This window comes from Crinia signifera, chromosome 1 (assembly GCF_055691185.1).
Source record: "Crinia signifera chromosome 1, ASM5569118v1, whole genome shotgun sequence".
Lineage (NCBI taxonomy): Eukaryota > Metazoa > Chordata > Amphibia > Anura > Myobatrachidae > Crinia > Crinia signifera.
The window spans coordinates 60,460,752-60,475,553 of NC_139217.1; the positions used below are offsets into that span (position 1 = coordinate 60,460,752).

At 43.3% G+C, this 14,802-nt stretch overlaps 1 protein-coding gene across 7 annotated transcripts in view; it reads left to right on the top strand.

Moving 5' to 3' along the window:
* Positions 1 to 14,802, top strand: part of CPEB2 (cytoplasmic polyadenylation element binding protein 2) — a 130,534-nt gene that overhangs the window by 56,644 nt on the left and 59,088 nt on the right. For all 7 annotated transcript variants that reach the window (XM_083158341.1, XM_083158328.1, XM_083158331.1 and 4 more), the window contains one exon: positions 13,742 to 13,832. In XM_083158341.1, coding sequence (XP_083014467.1) covers positions 13,742 to 13,832 — 91 coding nt within the window. The remainder of the gene's footprint in view (positions 1 to 13,741; positions 13,833 to 14,802) is intronic.

Sequence of the window (14,802 nt, forward strand, 5' to 3'; positions counted from 1 at the left end):
AGAGGGATGATTTTGTGCATAATTGCAGTGCCATTGAACTGGGTGAAACCAGCTTATTTTGGTTACTAGTAGATAATCCTCTTTGGGACTTTAGTGTTTTTATAAAAAAAAAAAAAAAAAATTGCTGTGTGCATGCCAGATATTCAGAAACTATTATTTGCCACAAAAGTTCTATTCTTACATGACAGAAGTAAAAATACTAATGTGCTGTTTCTTTATTTGTAGCCTCTAATGTTCTTTTTCTAAGGCAATTTAGAGCATGAAAGGACTTTTGTTGTGGTTGCTACAGAGAACCCCACCTCATTTGGCTTAATCTCCCTCCGGCCCTAATATGAGGGTTGATTGTGCTTTTACCTTCAGCCCTTGTAGAGGTATCCATAGGTTGCAGCCTGCTGGGTGGAACAGGAGAGGTAGAGCTGCCTGATGACTACTCTGGTCTCTAAGCCAGTGAGCCAAGTGGCCACATGTATTAGCCTCCGAGTTTGGCAGCCTTGACGGATGCTGGCCCAATTCTGTGTTTTTTTTTTTTAACGGGGCAATCATTTTACTTATAAAAATCCTGTGAGTTCAGCCAGCATCCGGCGCGGCAGCCAAACTCTGAGCCTATTACATTTGGCCAAAGGAGTCTAAAGTAACAGACAATTCAAATGATTTTTCAGACTCATTCGATCACTGGCTGAGATCAGAGCAGTCATCAACCTGACTGTCAGCAACATGGAGTCGCGACCCCATGTTGAGATGGTCACAACCCTATTTGGCATTATGACCCACAGTTTGAGAACCACAGCACTAGAATGCTATAGGGGCAATTTGCTATACTGGGACACATAGTCTACTGTGTGTGTGTGTGTGTGTAGAATTGTACATGCAACATGGTCTGGTCAGCTGTGCTGCACAGCCAATCAAATGATATCATGTGCAGGGCTGTGCAGTGTAATGAAGGATGGGGGTATTCTTCAGTTTTATTACATGTCCAAACTGTGGCCCTCCAGCTGTTGGGAAACTACACATCCCAGCATGCCTTGCGATCGTTTTAGCATTCCCTAATAGCAAACTGTGGCAAGGCATGATGGGACTTGTAGTTTTCCAACAGCTGGAGGGCCATAATTTGGACATGCCCGGTGTAGGGTGTACAGCCGGGTTTAGTATGATTTCTCAATGGACATTTACCGACATGGTCAGTCTACCGAAAATCATTATGCCGTCATGTTCAGTTGACCGACAGTCGAAATGCCAACGTTTAACATACAGACATGTTGACATGTGTTTCTGTGGGTTTTTTTTTGGTGTCTGTCGAAATAGGTCAACATGGACACTGTCTAAGTGTATCGCGCCCACTCACACGGCTCGCTGTGCCCGCCATGCTTTGTTACCCCACCAGGATGGTAAAGTGTGAACTATTCTGTTTTTGGGCAAAAAGTGCTTGAAAACTCATGTTGACATGTTAAATGTCGGCATTTTGACTTTCACTTAAACATGTCGGCATAATGAATGTCTGTGTCGGTATTTTGTGCTGTCTGTGTAATAACCGTCAGTAAAACGTCCTTCGGCAAATTGACTACTACCCGTACAGCCAATCTCTCATAGTCTGGCTGAAGTGTGTAATCCGTATTGTGGTGTACCCTCCCTGAGTCACCATAACTTAATAATCTTCTGTTCTGCCAGACACGTTGCATCTAATGGCCAATATTTTGCACAATTCCTTATATTAGAAATGATAAAATATCTCATTCAAACCTTTTTTTTTTTTTTTTACGTTAACATTTTGAAATCTTAAGTTTTTAGTGATGAACATTCTTGAGGTTATGGCATCTACACAGCAAATTCCTAAGTGCAGTCCACAAATAATGGAGTGGAATACAGAAGCAATGTTCGAATGGAGGACAGAGGGTTATTAGGAGTGCGATGGGGACGCAGGCAGCATTCGGCAGATAAACATGTCCTCTGCTCTTTGTTCCATTTCCCTTACAAGGTCGGGTATTCAGAGGGAACTGTTCTTCAGAAACGGCTGCATTTTTATCTCCTCCAGACATTAAAGTGCAACCTTGTTCCTTCTAGCCGCAATAGTGATTTATATTTTTAGCTTCAGTTTTCTCTTCTAAATGTAATATTCGGGATGAGTTTGAATTAAAATTACAAATACTCTTCTTACAGCAAATGTGAAGTGGGGAGATTTTCTTGTGTCCCATCACTATTAGATTGTAAGCTCCTGTGCATGGAAAATCATGTTATTCAACGAGCACCCTTCCCTGAGTTCCTTAATGCTCCAGGGCTTTTATGCAAATTTTGTACTGTCAGAATTATTTAAAAAAATATATATTTAATGGCTTAGGGCTGTCTAAGATGCCCCTGTGCGTGGGAAAGGGGTGGTTATGTATTGACATGCGCCATTATGATTTAATGACATGGTGATTTTGACCTCTGCGCTATTTCAGCTTAAGTGGCCGAATGAATAACCCCTTTCACTGCCTCCTGAAACTAAAATGGGAATATCCCCAAATCTAGAGTGCAGCCAGCCAGTTTCAGTGCCCCTGCTGTGAGATAAGCAGGTGCTGTTAGAGCTCGTTGTGTACGTGGAGATTGTTGTGCTCTGTTTTGGCACTGGGTGATTGACGCTGCAAACAGGATAAGACAATAGAAAGACCTTATTGTGTGTTTTGTAAGTATGTGTTTAAGTGAACCTGTGTCGTATTTATATGTGGCTTTCCTGAAAATGTGTGCCAATTATTATTATTTTTTTTCTTTGCTTTTTGAGTCAAGGCTCCCCATGCTTCCACGCAAGTTACTAACACAATGACATTGGTGCATAAAGGCCTTACTGCAAAACATTGGGCCAGGTGTATCAAGCTTCAAAAATATGATAAACAACCAGCCAATCGGCTCCTACCTGTCATTTACTTTTTTCACCCAATCTTTGAGAAATCCATGCTTAGCGGGTGCCGTACATCACGGAACCAATATTCTCCCTATTTTAAGGGTCTGTAAATTGAAGGACAGAAAAATAGAAAAGGGATCTAGCGCCTTGTGGATATGAAAACAGGATGGGACAAATGGGTGTCTGCTACTAAAATAGAAACCTCTCGTTGCTGCACGGTGTAAACGCCTGACTAGAATAGGAATGAGATGAGAAAACAAGTCTTGTCATTCTTCGGATGACACATGGCACAGATACTTGCAGTCATGGGAGTGGTTATGATATATTGGGTTCCTTTCCCACGGATACTGTCACTGGGTTGACATGCATCAAGGTCGGCACATGCAGTCGGCTAGGGCTAGGTCGACGTTGGGTTTTTAACTTTATTTATTTTTTTGAGCCGACATGTGCCGACAGGCAGTATTTCATGCCCTACTATACACTAGGGTGTGATGGGAGAACAAAATAGTGTGCCCGAAGCATAGCAAGCAATGCAGTGCACTTTAAACTGTGTCCATGTCGACAGTGTTGACATTCGGGTAAAAAAACAGTGAAACAAACCCATGTCAAGTGTAGCAAGGCACTGTGCCCGACGCAATGCCTTTTGACTGTTGACCTAGCCCAATGCATATGAACCCTATGACCATACCCATTTCCCATACCAGTTTGTGATGCTGTATGCATTATACTGCTTTAGTGTAGTCCGTAGAGCTGCAATAATAGTAAAAGTATCTGCAACACCATCATCAAATGTAAGTGGGCCTGATTCAGAATCATGCGGAAAGCGACCAGAAATGATCTGAGGACGTCTGTGTTGTCTGCCACAGCCCCTGTGCATCTGTACGTGAGAGCAGCTGCTGTCACTACTACCTGACGTAGGCACCAGCCCTATGCAGGGGATGCACCTGTAACAGCAGGATGTTTGTGTGCTCACCTCTGTCCAGGCCACAATACCATCTATGTGCACATGGTAGACTTGTACGAAGTCCCATTATCACCCGTTTCTATGCGTTTTGCTGCAAGTGGAGATGCTCCTGACTTCTGTGCAGCTCTGAATAATCGCAGACTTTTGCACTGTGTGGAAAAGTCTCAGATGCATCTGCTTACCATTGCACTCTTAAGGGGTCAATGCTATTCGTAGCCAGTGCCTGAATAACCAAAAGGGCTGCTTGGGCTGCAGCCTAGGGCACCAGGACTTGGTGTGTGGGCGGGGAAGACAACCAAGGAATTAAATGAAGGCCTCATTTATTCCATGTTTGTTAGCCATCACCCGTCCTGATGTACTGTGGGGGGTAAAGTTCTTAAGGTGACTGCCAGATGGCTGTGCCAATGTCATTTACTGATGGAACCATTACTTTATGTACATTGTGCTACAGCGAAGGCTGGGCAACCTAAAGCCACAGTCTCCTTCATATACCACAAGCACCAGATGCTACGCACCAGTTATATAACCTTCATTACATAGACATGTGGTTAGCAGCAGTACAAGGGGAGCACCATGTGTATTAGCTTAGGGTACCTGGAACCTTTTAATCAGGCCACGTTCCCAGCAAAGAGCTATGACATGTAAACCTTAGCAATGGTACCTAATCTCGCACTCCTCGTGTCCCCATTTAGTTCCCAACTTTCAGATTTGAGGCAGTTGTTACTGTACTGTAAGTGCACCATAGCGCTGCACTTACTGGAACCTGCAATGTCTTTGTGGGACTAGGACTGACACCAAATGGGCTGCTCATGTATCCATAGGTTTTCATACAATGGTAGACCTGTACTAAGCCTTGGACAGAGGTAGACAAGTGGAGATCAAGTGCCTGCTAATCCACCCTTAACTGTCACTGTTACAGACTTTGTGGACGATGGCAGTTATGAGTTGTTACTTTATCACTCCCCACAGCTTAGTACATCTGCATCAATGTTGCATACCGGACCATACCAGTCATATGCATGTCTTGCATAATTTTATTACTTTTTAAATAATATGACTGAGTATTAGTAAATTGTGCTTAGTGATATTTGTTAGTCCTTTGTTCACCTGTAAATAAATTCACAACACTTTGTATGATTCACAGCACTATAAAGGAGAAATAATGTGTCTAATGTGACTTCTATTTCTCGTAACCTTACCTGATCGTGCGACTTAAATAAATTGTGCATGATCAGATGTTATACACATATGTAGTCTCTGAGGGTAACTGTAGTAACCTTCTGTTGTGCTTTATCCAGTACAGCTTCATATCCTCCAATATGGCCCATTACATTAGGTACAAAATGCTCTGTTTCTAGACTTCCCTGTCAGTGGCAGTTGCAGAGTTGGGGCTGCAGCACAGTCCAATATTCAAAAAGGGGAGCCACACCTACTGCTACCCCAAACATCACTGTCCTGGATTCACTGGCAGTTGATGTATCGTCCTCTGTAACTGCCACTGGCAGGGAAATCCAGGAACAGAGCATTTTGTACCTAATGGAATGGGTCATGTTGGAGGGTATGCAGCTTGAGGGAGATGTTGCTTTCCGGCAGCAGGCAACAGCCCTTCGGCACGCGATCCCACTCCCCTGCCACCTGGAGGTGATCCGACACAGAGAACATACTTGCAACACGTATGATCTCTATGTCTAATCTGATGCGCACGGCACCGCGCACCAGACATATGCTATTCCAAATGATTTCACACTAAGGGCCGAATGTGTTCACCTACATCGCCGCCCCTCGCTGCGCCGCAGCTATGCCAGCACATCTGTATTAACATATGCGGCTAGCATTACAGTGTGGTGACTGAGGCCCCCCGCGATACCTGTGATGTGCACATCCCGGTGCCTCCTCCTCCCCCCTGCAGCCAGAAGGACATCCGGTTGTGACAAATGCTAGGAGGAGGAGGAGTTTCACAGAGGACGGAGAGGGGGGGGGGGGGGGTAGGAGTCTGCATGTTGTGGGCGGCGATATAAGCTTCTGCAGGGTATCGCCACCCAAATGTGGCGATGCCCTGTGATGATGCGGCGGCCGGGTATTAGTACATTTGACGATGCAGTAAAATGGGGGGTTTACCTCATTTTCCTCTTAGTACATACCATCCTATATCATAGCAATGGGACTGTATCTATGGCAGCCCCACAATTTGCTTAATTTTTTTTAAACTGCAGTAGAGGGATTACAGATTTTGCCTGGTTGCTATAGATTATTACACACTGCACCATCTTACTGGATAGTGTGCTATGGAAACTGGACACATTCTTCCAGGCCTGCAAACAGTTTGTAGAAAACAGCGTTCCATTAGGGTATGTTGTTGTTGTTGTTGTTGTTGTTGTTGTTGTTTTAGTGTAGTGTATTGTGTTTGGCTTGTGCCTCCGTTGCTTAAATTGGCAGCAAACCCTTTGTTTCCAGGGGGGGACAAAAATGTTTTTTATGTTTTTTTTTTTTTTCCCCTCCATGTCAGTATAAGCGGAGTTCCGTGCTGCGTCTCTTATTTGAGATCACAGCACATCGGATGTGCCACCATTGCTAGGCGCTCATTTCAGTGGTCAGGGTTTTGTAAGGCAGGAGGAACCTCTGGAGCATCAGCAACACTAATGTGATTCCAGTGTGTGGAAATAATCTCTGAAGTGGAGGGATAGGTGGTTGTATTCCAGCAAGGCAAGGGATGCAGGGAGTTTCTGCCCCATTAACCTCGTGGCTGCCAGTCAGGACAGCTGGCTTTGCTGGCAAAAGTCAGGAAGGGAGCAGGTGTGCAATTAGTAGTGTGGAAACAGGTTTGGGTAAACACTGTTAAAACTATTTACACATGATCGCTTGCAAAGTGACATCAGATTGCTATAAATTAAAAGTGACCATATTGGGTGTGTAAATAAAGGAAATCTGCCTAGGTGTGTTGTGCTTCTCTAGGTTTCAATCTCCTATCCCTAAAGACTACTTGCTGGGCAGTACGGATGGTGTAATGGTTAGCATTACTGCCTTCCCACCAAGGCCCTAACTGTGTGGAGTTTGTATATTCTCCCCGTGCTTGCGTTGGGTTTCCTCCGGGTACTCCGTTTTTTTTTTTTCTCCCACAATCCTTAAAAATATACTGGTAGGTTAATTGGCTCCCAACAAAATTAACGCTAGAATGATTGTGTGTTCATGTGGTAGGAAATATAGATTGTAAGCTCCACTGGGGGAGGGACTGATGTGAATGTTCAAATATTCTGTGTAAAGTGCTGTGGAATCTGTGTGCGCTACATAATAACTAATAATTAATAAATAGAAGGCATATAGTAGAACAGTAGTAGGTAGCCTGTGGTACTACGCATCCCAGCATGCCTCACTACAGTTATAGCATAAGCTAACCTCACAACTGTGGCATGCTGGGATGTGGACTTCCGCAGTACCTGGGGGGTCGCATATTGCCTTATGTCTGTAGCCAAATTATAGAGCCTGTAAAATGTTATGAGTCTAGGGGGTAAATTTCCCAAAGTGAAGTCGAATCTGATTGGTTGCTATGGGCAACATCACATGTCTGAATACTCTCAACTGTTGAAGTGATTAGCGTAACACCGAAACATCGCCATTTACCACTTATTGGGCTAGATGTACTAAGCTTCAAGAATGATAAACAGCCAATCAGCTCCTAACTGTCATGCTACAGGATGTGTTTGAAAAAATGGTAGGAGCTGATTGGATGGCTCCATTTCATTACTTTTTGAAGCTTAGTACATGTCGTCCTTAAAGTCTACAACAGCGACATCGCCTGTCGCCAAATGTGAGCATATTTTGCATAATATTGCACGGTATTTCTTACTGTTAAACTAAACATGGAAAGCAATAAATCACCAGATAAAAAATAAACCAGCTGTGCTCCTTATAGAGTAGCAGTATACACCTGGATGCAGAGGGGTTAATCGTTTGGGCAATTTGGTAGCAACCCATACAAAAAGCAGAAGAAACCACACTCTTGCAACATAATAAATGGACAGGGATAGTCTAAAAGCCTCTTAAGACCTACATTTGTGCCTTGAAAGCTCTCCCATATGTTGCAACGTGTATGCTATTTTGGGCGCTGTAAGTAAATATGCAAGGTTGTGTTACTAACGGTGACGATCACCTTGAGCTGTCCTTCTCTGTGGTTCATTCAGCCCATGTGAGCTCCTCCCCCCTCGCTGATGTCAGACTGCAGATTGCTGTGTTCTCAGTCGCTGCTACTGGACAATTTGTTATGTAAATGTTCTCCCTGTGAAATGGAAATGATTGCACGTGTCTGCACCAGAATTAACCTAGGTGATGTTACACATTGCAGCATTCCTGTTCCAATCGCTTCTGTCGCCTTCACTGAAACCTGGAGGTTCAGTTCTGCAAACGAATAGAATGGGATGAAAATCATTCACACGCAGATGGCAGGGTGAAATCTTCTACAATCTTCCAGACTCGATCAGTGGTTACAGACTAAGGAGGTTATTCTGGTTGACTTGCAAGGCTGCAAATTTTGCAGCCTTGTGAGTCTACCAGGCGCTGCCCGCCGTGCAGTCCGCCGCCCATCACACGCCACGAATCCCTGCACGGCTGTGAATTGAATATTTGCATAATCATCCATTTGCAGCTGAGGTGAAATCATTCAACGGTCGGTGACCATTAAATGATTTTTCCAGCACTCTCGGATCAGAGACACCTCTATGGTGTCTCTGGTCTCCAAGCGCCCTGGGCGGGAAGCAGGTGGGCAGCTGACATCCGGTGATGTCAGCTGCTCGCGCCACCGGGCGATTACCATGGGAATGCCCATGATATCTGGGCGTTCCCATGGGTGAATCCCCCGCCCCTTGCCGCCTGGCTGCACTGTTGTGTGCAAGTGCCCAGGGAATAATCTATTTGCCGCGGCTGCACATGTGCATAAACAACTGTGCACAGTCACAAAATATCAGACCCCCGTGCTAATGCGCAGGGGTCCGATTAAACCAGAATAAGGTCCGAAGTCTCTTCCCTATTATTTTAGACGTTTTTTTTTTTTTTCCCCTAAGGTTGTATGGATGCACCTAATCAATCAAAGATTTTGTTTCAGGACTCAATTATGGTTCTGACCTGCTGGACAGAGCTGACTTCCTGCAGTTGAGACTATAAAGTTGGACGATTATGATTTAGGGGCCGCTATACTCCCAGATTAGAATATATAAATGTGAGCAAGAGCTGTATATACATTATATTGGCCTGACCTTTCTCTACAGCTGTGCTTAAAAACCAAATCCTTACTCTCCACTACATCATACACAAATTAAGCTCCTTCCACATTTGTTTTCTCAGGCCCAGTCTAATAAAAGCCTGCAGTTATTTAAGCCACTGTGACATCACTGTCCCCACCCTAATGTATGAACCAACAACCCACACTCCAGTTCTGTAACACAAGTCTGCTTAGCCTTCCATCATGGTTTGCTTGCTTTCCTAGAAGTGGACGTAATTAAATGTAAACATTCCTGTTCATCAATAGTTTTTCAAATATATTACTGCGAAGGACTATGCATATTAAAACCAGTTTAGCATTTTAAATGGGATCTAAAAAATATCTAGCGCGGCATGTGTGTTTTTTTTTTTATACTGTAGGTATTATCCATCGATGCTTGAACTGTTGATATGCATCACTATTGTGGGATATGATTATGTGGCGTGCCAATAACAGAAGGGGGATTCAAAGCTTATGGCAAAGGGCGCAGAGTCCGTGCATTGAAAAAACATTGCCATGTGGCCATCGGTGGAAAGCCAATGATGTTTGTTAATAGTTATTGGCCATCCCCATTTCTACATTCAGATAGTGATGTTCTTGTTAGAGTAACCTCTGTCCAATTACAGCAGTACAAATGACTAATATTCTGGAATATGTACAGTACAAGGTGATAAGGGAAGTTATTATTTTGTGAGGAACGTATGCAAATTATGGCTTGAATTAACAAGCACAGAAGTTCTATTACAGTTTTTGAATTAAAAAGGGGTCTTTCGAGATAGTAAAAAGCAAATCTAGGCCCGGTTTGGTAACTTGTTGAACCCATTTCTAGGTGTGGGCTCAAAAGCAGCCGATGTCTCCAGATGGATAACTGCCATGTACAGTATAGTTGCCCTTTGAGAGCCACAGTTTCCAGTATTAGCCATTTGATGCTTGCCTGTATCAGGCTGACATTATTCATGTACGGATGGGATTGGAGTCCAAAAAGTAACACCAGATAGTTTTTTTTTTATTTCCCAAATTACGATAGTTCCCATCTGCTAAAAAATGCAATTTGTGTAATATGCTTGAGTCCAAAGGGGCATATACACGAGGCAATTTTCACCCAATTTCTAAGCGATCTGATTAGACTGGGCACACAGTGCTATCACTCGGTAAAATGGACCGTGCAGGCAAGAATATTTGACTAGACGCCGCCTGCACTGTGTATTTGGCTGTGGAAGGCAGGATGTAGTTTGGTGCCGGACGGGGTCCTGACAGTCATTTACACGACGTCCGGGTTCCCTTTGGCCACCGACTTTTCTCCCTCGTGGGTGTAGTTAGCCGTCTAATCTCTGAAGGCTGACCACATCTTTATTACACACAGGCCTCAGTCCTAACTGCTGGGACGGAGTCCTGTGTGTACACCCCTTTACAGCTACAAATATCGTGTGTTCGCCATGTAACTTCCAGGAAAATATAAACACATTACAATATCATGGAGGCCAATTAGTTGTTAAATGGTTTGTAATTGGATGGCTCTGTTTGGTGAATTTATGGCTTCTGGTGCACATGACACAGAACCTCAAGGAAGGAGTTGTCTCCACTTCTAATCTTCCACTACAATGCTCCTCTGTATTAATAACAGCCGCACGATACACGGAGCAGGCTTAATAAGGATAATCTGATTATCTTTCCTTGAAATACGATTCCAGCTCAGAAATTGTGGCCTTCAAGTTTGATTTTGACTTTTCCACTCAACAGCAGTTTTGAAGATTTTTATTTTTTCAGTCGTGCAAAATAAATGTTTTGTTTTTTATTTGTTTTCAAATACATTAGCCATAGTTATACGTAGTGCTCTGGTATGCACTTACTGCTGGGAATTGTAGCTCAACACCTGGTCGAAAAAGTAATAGAACTATATACAATTTTTGTATGTTGTATAAACACATGCAACACATACAAATATTTTTTATTTGTGCATGAAATTAACTTTGTTTCATGTTTTGAAACCTTGTGTCCAACCCATGCACCAAATTTATTCAGTGCCGGTTACACGGCCTGTCCCCAGGGGTGCCGGTTACACAGCCTGTCCCCAGGGGTGCCGGTTACACGGCCTGTCCCCAGGGGTGCTTTAAAAAAAAAACTAGTCTGGCCTTTATGTATAAAATGCATTTATAAGATAAGATACATTTTTATGTTCAGGTGCACAGTTAATATACAATGTCACTATACATTGCCTTAAATAGTGTGTAAACATGAAATGTTGTATCTCTTTGAATGTGCTATTTATTTTTACTTTGGATGTTTCCTCCCACTTTGCAATGTGTAATCGTAGCCTCACAGTAGTGTCTCTTTACTGTAAGTAGAGCTTTCCTAACGGACTCCTAATGTATTATTCAGTTTTCTATTAGATCGGAATTTTCCAAGCTTAAAGAGTGTGCAGGCTCCTTATCTTCCATTGGTCGGAGGTCTTGCATGCATAACTACTAACATAGGAAAATCATTTCCAGGGGCACTGAACTGGTCCATAGGGTCATATGTGCAAGTATCGGGTTGTGCGTCTGTGTGGAGGCAGCCTGAACATTAAACAAAATAATATTTCTCAGGCAGTTTAAATGAAAACATTCCATAAAGCTATTTAGAATTAGTCTTCAACATACAGGACATGCATAAAAAGCATCTTAAGCTGGCCATACATCTACAGATGGATTGTTGGATTGGGCTGGTTGGGACAAAAACCTGGTAATATCTGAGTGACAGTTTTTGGCAGTTTTTCCAGCAATTCAAAGCAAATGGTCAACTGTCATCTGCTCTCATCCATTACCAGGTTTTTGTTTCAACCACCCAATCTGACAATCAATCTGTAGATGTATATCCAGCTTTACTGTAATTATTTTCTCCTGGGTTGATTTCTTCAGTCTGCTATTGTAAGGTTAAACTATGGCAACCACAGTCACATAGTACATGACTTGGTGAACAGGAAGTCTTCGCAATATTGCTTTGTTGTGATATGCTATTCCTCATTCTACCCTCTCTGCCTTCACATGACATGCTGACACTCTTGGAGCATCTGACTGTGTAGTAGACTAATGCTGCTTTCACATCACAAAATGAAGGTTCGCACTGGGACTTTCAAACGGTGAGAACCTTCATTTTGGGATGTTCACATCTCCACAGCGGTAGTAATGCCGGTTCGCTGACGTCATCGGGGATGGGGGAGGAGGCAGTGCTTAGAGCTTGCGCTGCTCCAAGCGATTCCTCCTCCATTGAGTGAACGCTCGACCCGTTCACACCGTCAAGCTTTCTTACTGGTTCGTATTGCCGTGTTGCTACCTTTTTTAGGGGCACGGTAACCCCTTTCACATCGCATTAATTACTGGGTCAAAACGGCTTGTACCGGTAATTAGTTGCTATGTGAAAGGGGTGTTACGCTGCTTGCTCTATGCACACAGATGTACCCCCTCTAACCCCCACTGCCATGACATGCTAGTGCCAGTGGCAGCCATATTTGTTTGGGCTTCAGACATAATGAGTTGTAGGGCGGGTAGCTAAGAACAATTGATTATTAGATGCATTCTTATAGGATCATTACATTTTATATATGTAAAGAAAAGAAAACTTATATGGTATTGTCACTTGAATAATCAGGCATTGGACATGACCAGACTTTAAAAGTACAGGGGGCATACTAATAAAACAAATCTACTATAATTGGTAAGAATGCGGATTGTGTAAGACTGCAAGAAGGATTAAGCAATTCTGTGTATCTCTTTATTACATAGTGTATATGTTCTTGAGGTTAACAATCACTACTAAGGGGGTGTATTCAATCACTGTCGTGCTCCCGCAGCCATCTCCCGACGGGGGAGATGGCTGCGGGGCCCTATTCAATGCTGTCTTCCCCGACAGCATTGAACAGGGTTTCTCCGCAGAACGAGCCCGACATCACAAGCTGTCGGGCTCGTTCTGCCGAGAAAAGCCGGAAATAGGCGAGCTCCCGGCCAGAGCTCATCTATTTCCGCCCTCAACTCGCGGCCACGCCCCTTTCTCGCCGCTCGGCGGCTGGGACATTGACTCCCAACCGCCAGAGCTCCAGTCGAGCAAAGCGAGAATGGGACAGGGGCACGGCTGTCGAGCTTTCTCGACAGCCATACCCCTGACATTGAATACCCCCCTAAGTGTCTCAACAGCATAATGGTTCAGGGATGCCGAAATGGATTTAATGTGCCTTACAGCATTTATCCATGTGGGTGTTTAAAACCTGCTGCTTACATCATGTTTAAAGTGATATCACTGGCACAATGCTGTGCCTGCATTGTGAGGTCACCATACTCTCTGTACACATAACAAGACGTCCTGTACCCAGCCCAAGTTCCCGCATTTTAGTGGATGCCACCTGATATTGAACAAGGTTTTAGAATCCAAATCCTTTATTCAAAGGTTGCTGTTAACCGCAAATTCAGAACAGTGTACATAACCTTAAACTCCTTATTTAATTGTGCATCTACCCTTCGCTTGCATGCAAACATACTTGCACATAAAATCTTGAGCGTTACCATGCGTTTCCCTCAGCCCAAAATGCCACGTAGTCAAAATGAGCCATTTATTGCTGATTGTTTTGTAAGGTCTCTGTAGCAAGCCCCAATACAGGATTCTCCTTGTTCTCTTGCAGGATCGGAGCAGAATGTATGACAGTTTGAATATGCACTCGTTGGAAAATTCCCTCATTGAAATAATGAGAGCCGAACACGATCCCTTAAAGGGTGAGTAAAGGAACGTGGTCATTTGTTGATGTTTGTTGACTGGGAAAGTTAGGGAAAACACTTTTTTTTCCTTCTCATCTGTGCCTATAATTTGCAGGCATAAGGTTGCAATGATTTATTAATCTGTATCTATGACAATCCCTTTGTGGATTGAACACCTGGGAAATCCTTCCAGCAGTTTTTATATCTGATGGCGAGGCCGAAATCCCACATCGCTTCTATTTTTGAGGCCTCCCTAATTGCTGAGCCTAACGTTTACCTGAATGTTTTTGCAGCTAATGCTGTATATTATTAACTTGAGGTTACTCGGAAGCTTGTGCGTCCTGACGCAGTAACCATGCTTTTTAATCCCGTTATGCCATGATTTGGTCATTACAAAAACAAATACCTTGTATGTTTCTGCCCCAGGACGTTTCGGAATAAATGTCGCCATAGTCCCTAGAATGAAAACAATTGGATTAAAGCACAGGTTCTCAAACTCTGTCCTCAGGACCCCACACAGTGCATGTTTTGCAGGTCTCCTCGCAGAATCGCAAGTGAAGTAATTTGCTCCCCCTGTGGATCTTTTTAAAATGTCAGTAATGAGTGCACCTGCCTGAGGACTGTTTTTGAGAACCACTGGTTTAAAGGCACAACTGGCTTGATATTTTTTTGACAATAAGTTGATTGACACTTTAAATCTAGTGAGAACCTCTTCGGAATCATGCTTGGGTATTCTATTTGGCAAAATCACGGTTAAGTGATTGTTCCTTCCTACCAAAGAAAACTCTGTTCTGAAAATGTGACTTAAATTGATACAGGTTTGACCCTTTGAGTGGCAACATCTGTGATGGATGTGCAAAATATCCGCTAAAATTCCAGTGTCGCTCACATTTGTTATATAAATTCAAATAAAAAGATTGTTTCCTATAGAAGCTAAACATTACAGGTCATTATGATGAATAAAAATGCCTGCTTCACACTTTTTGAC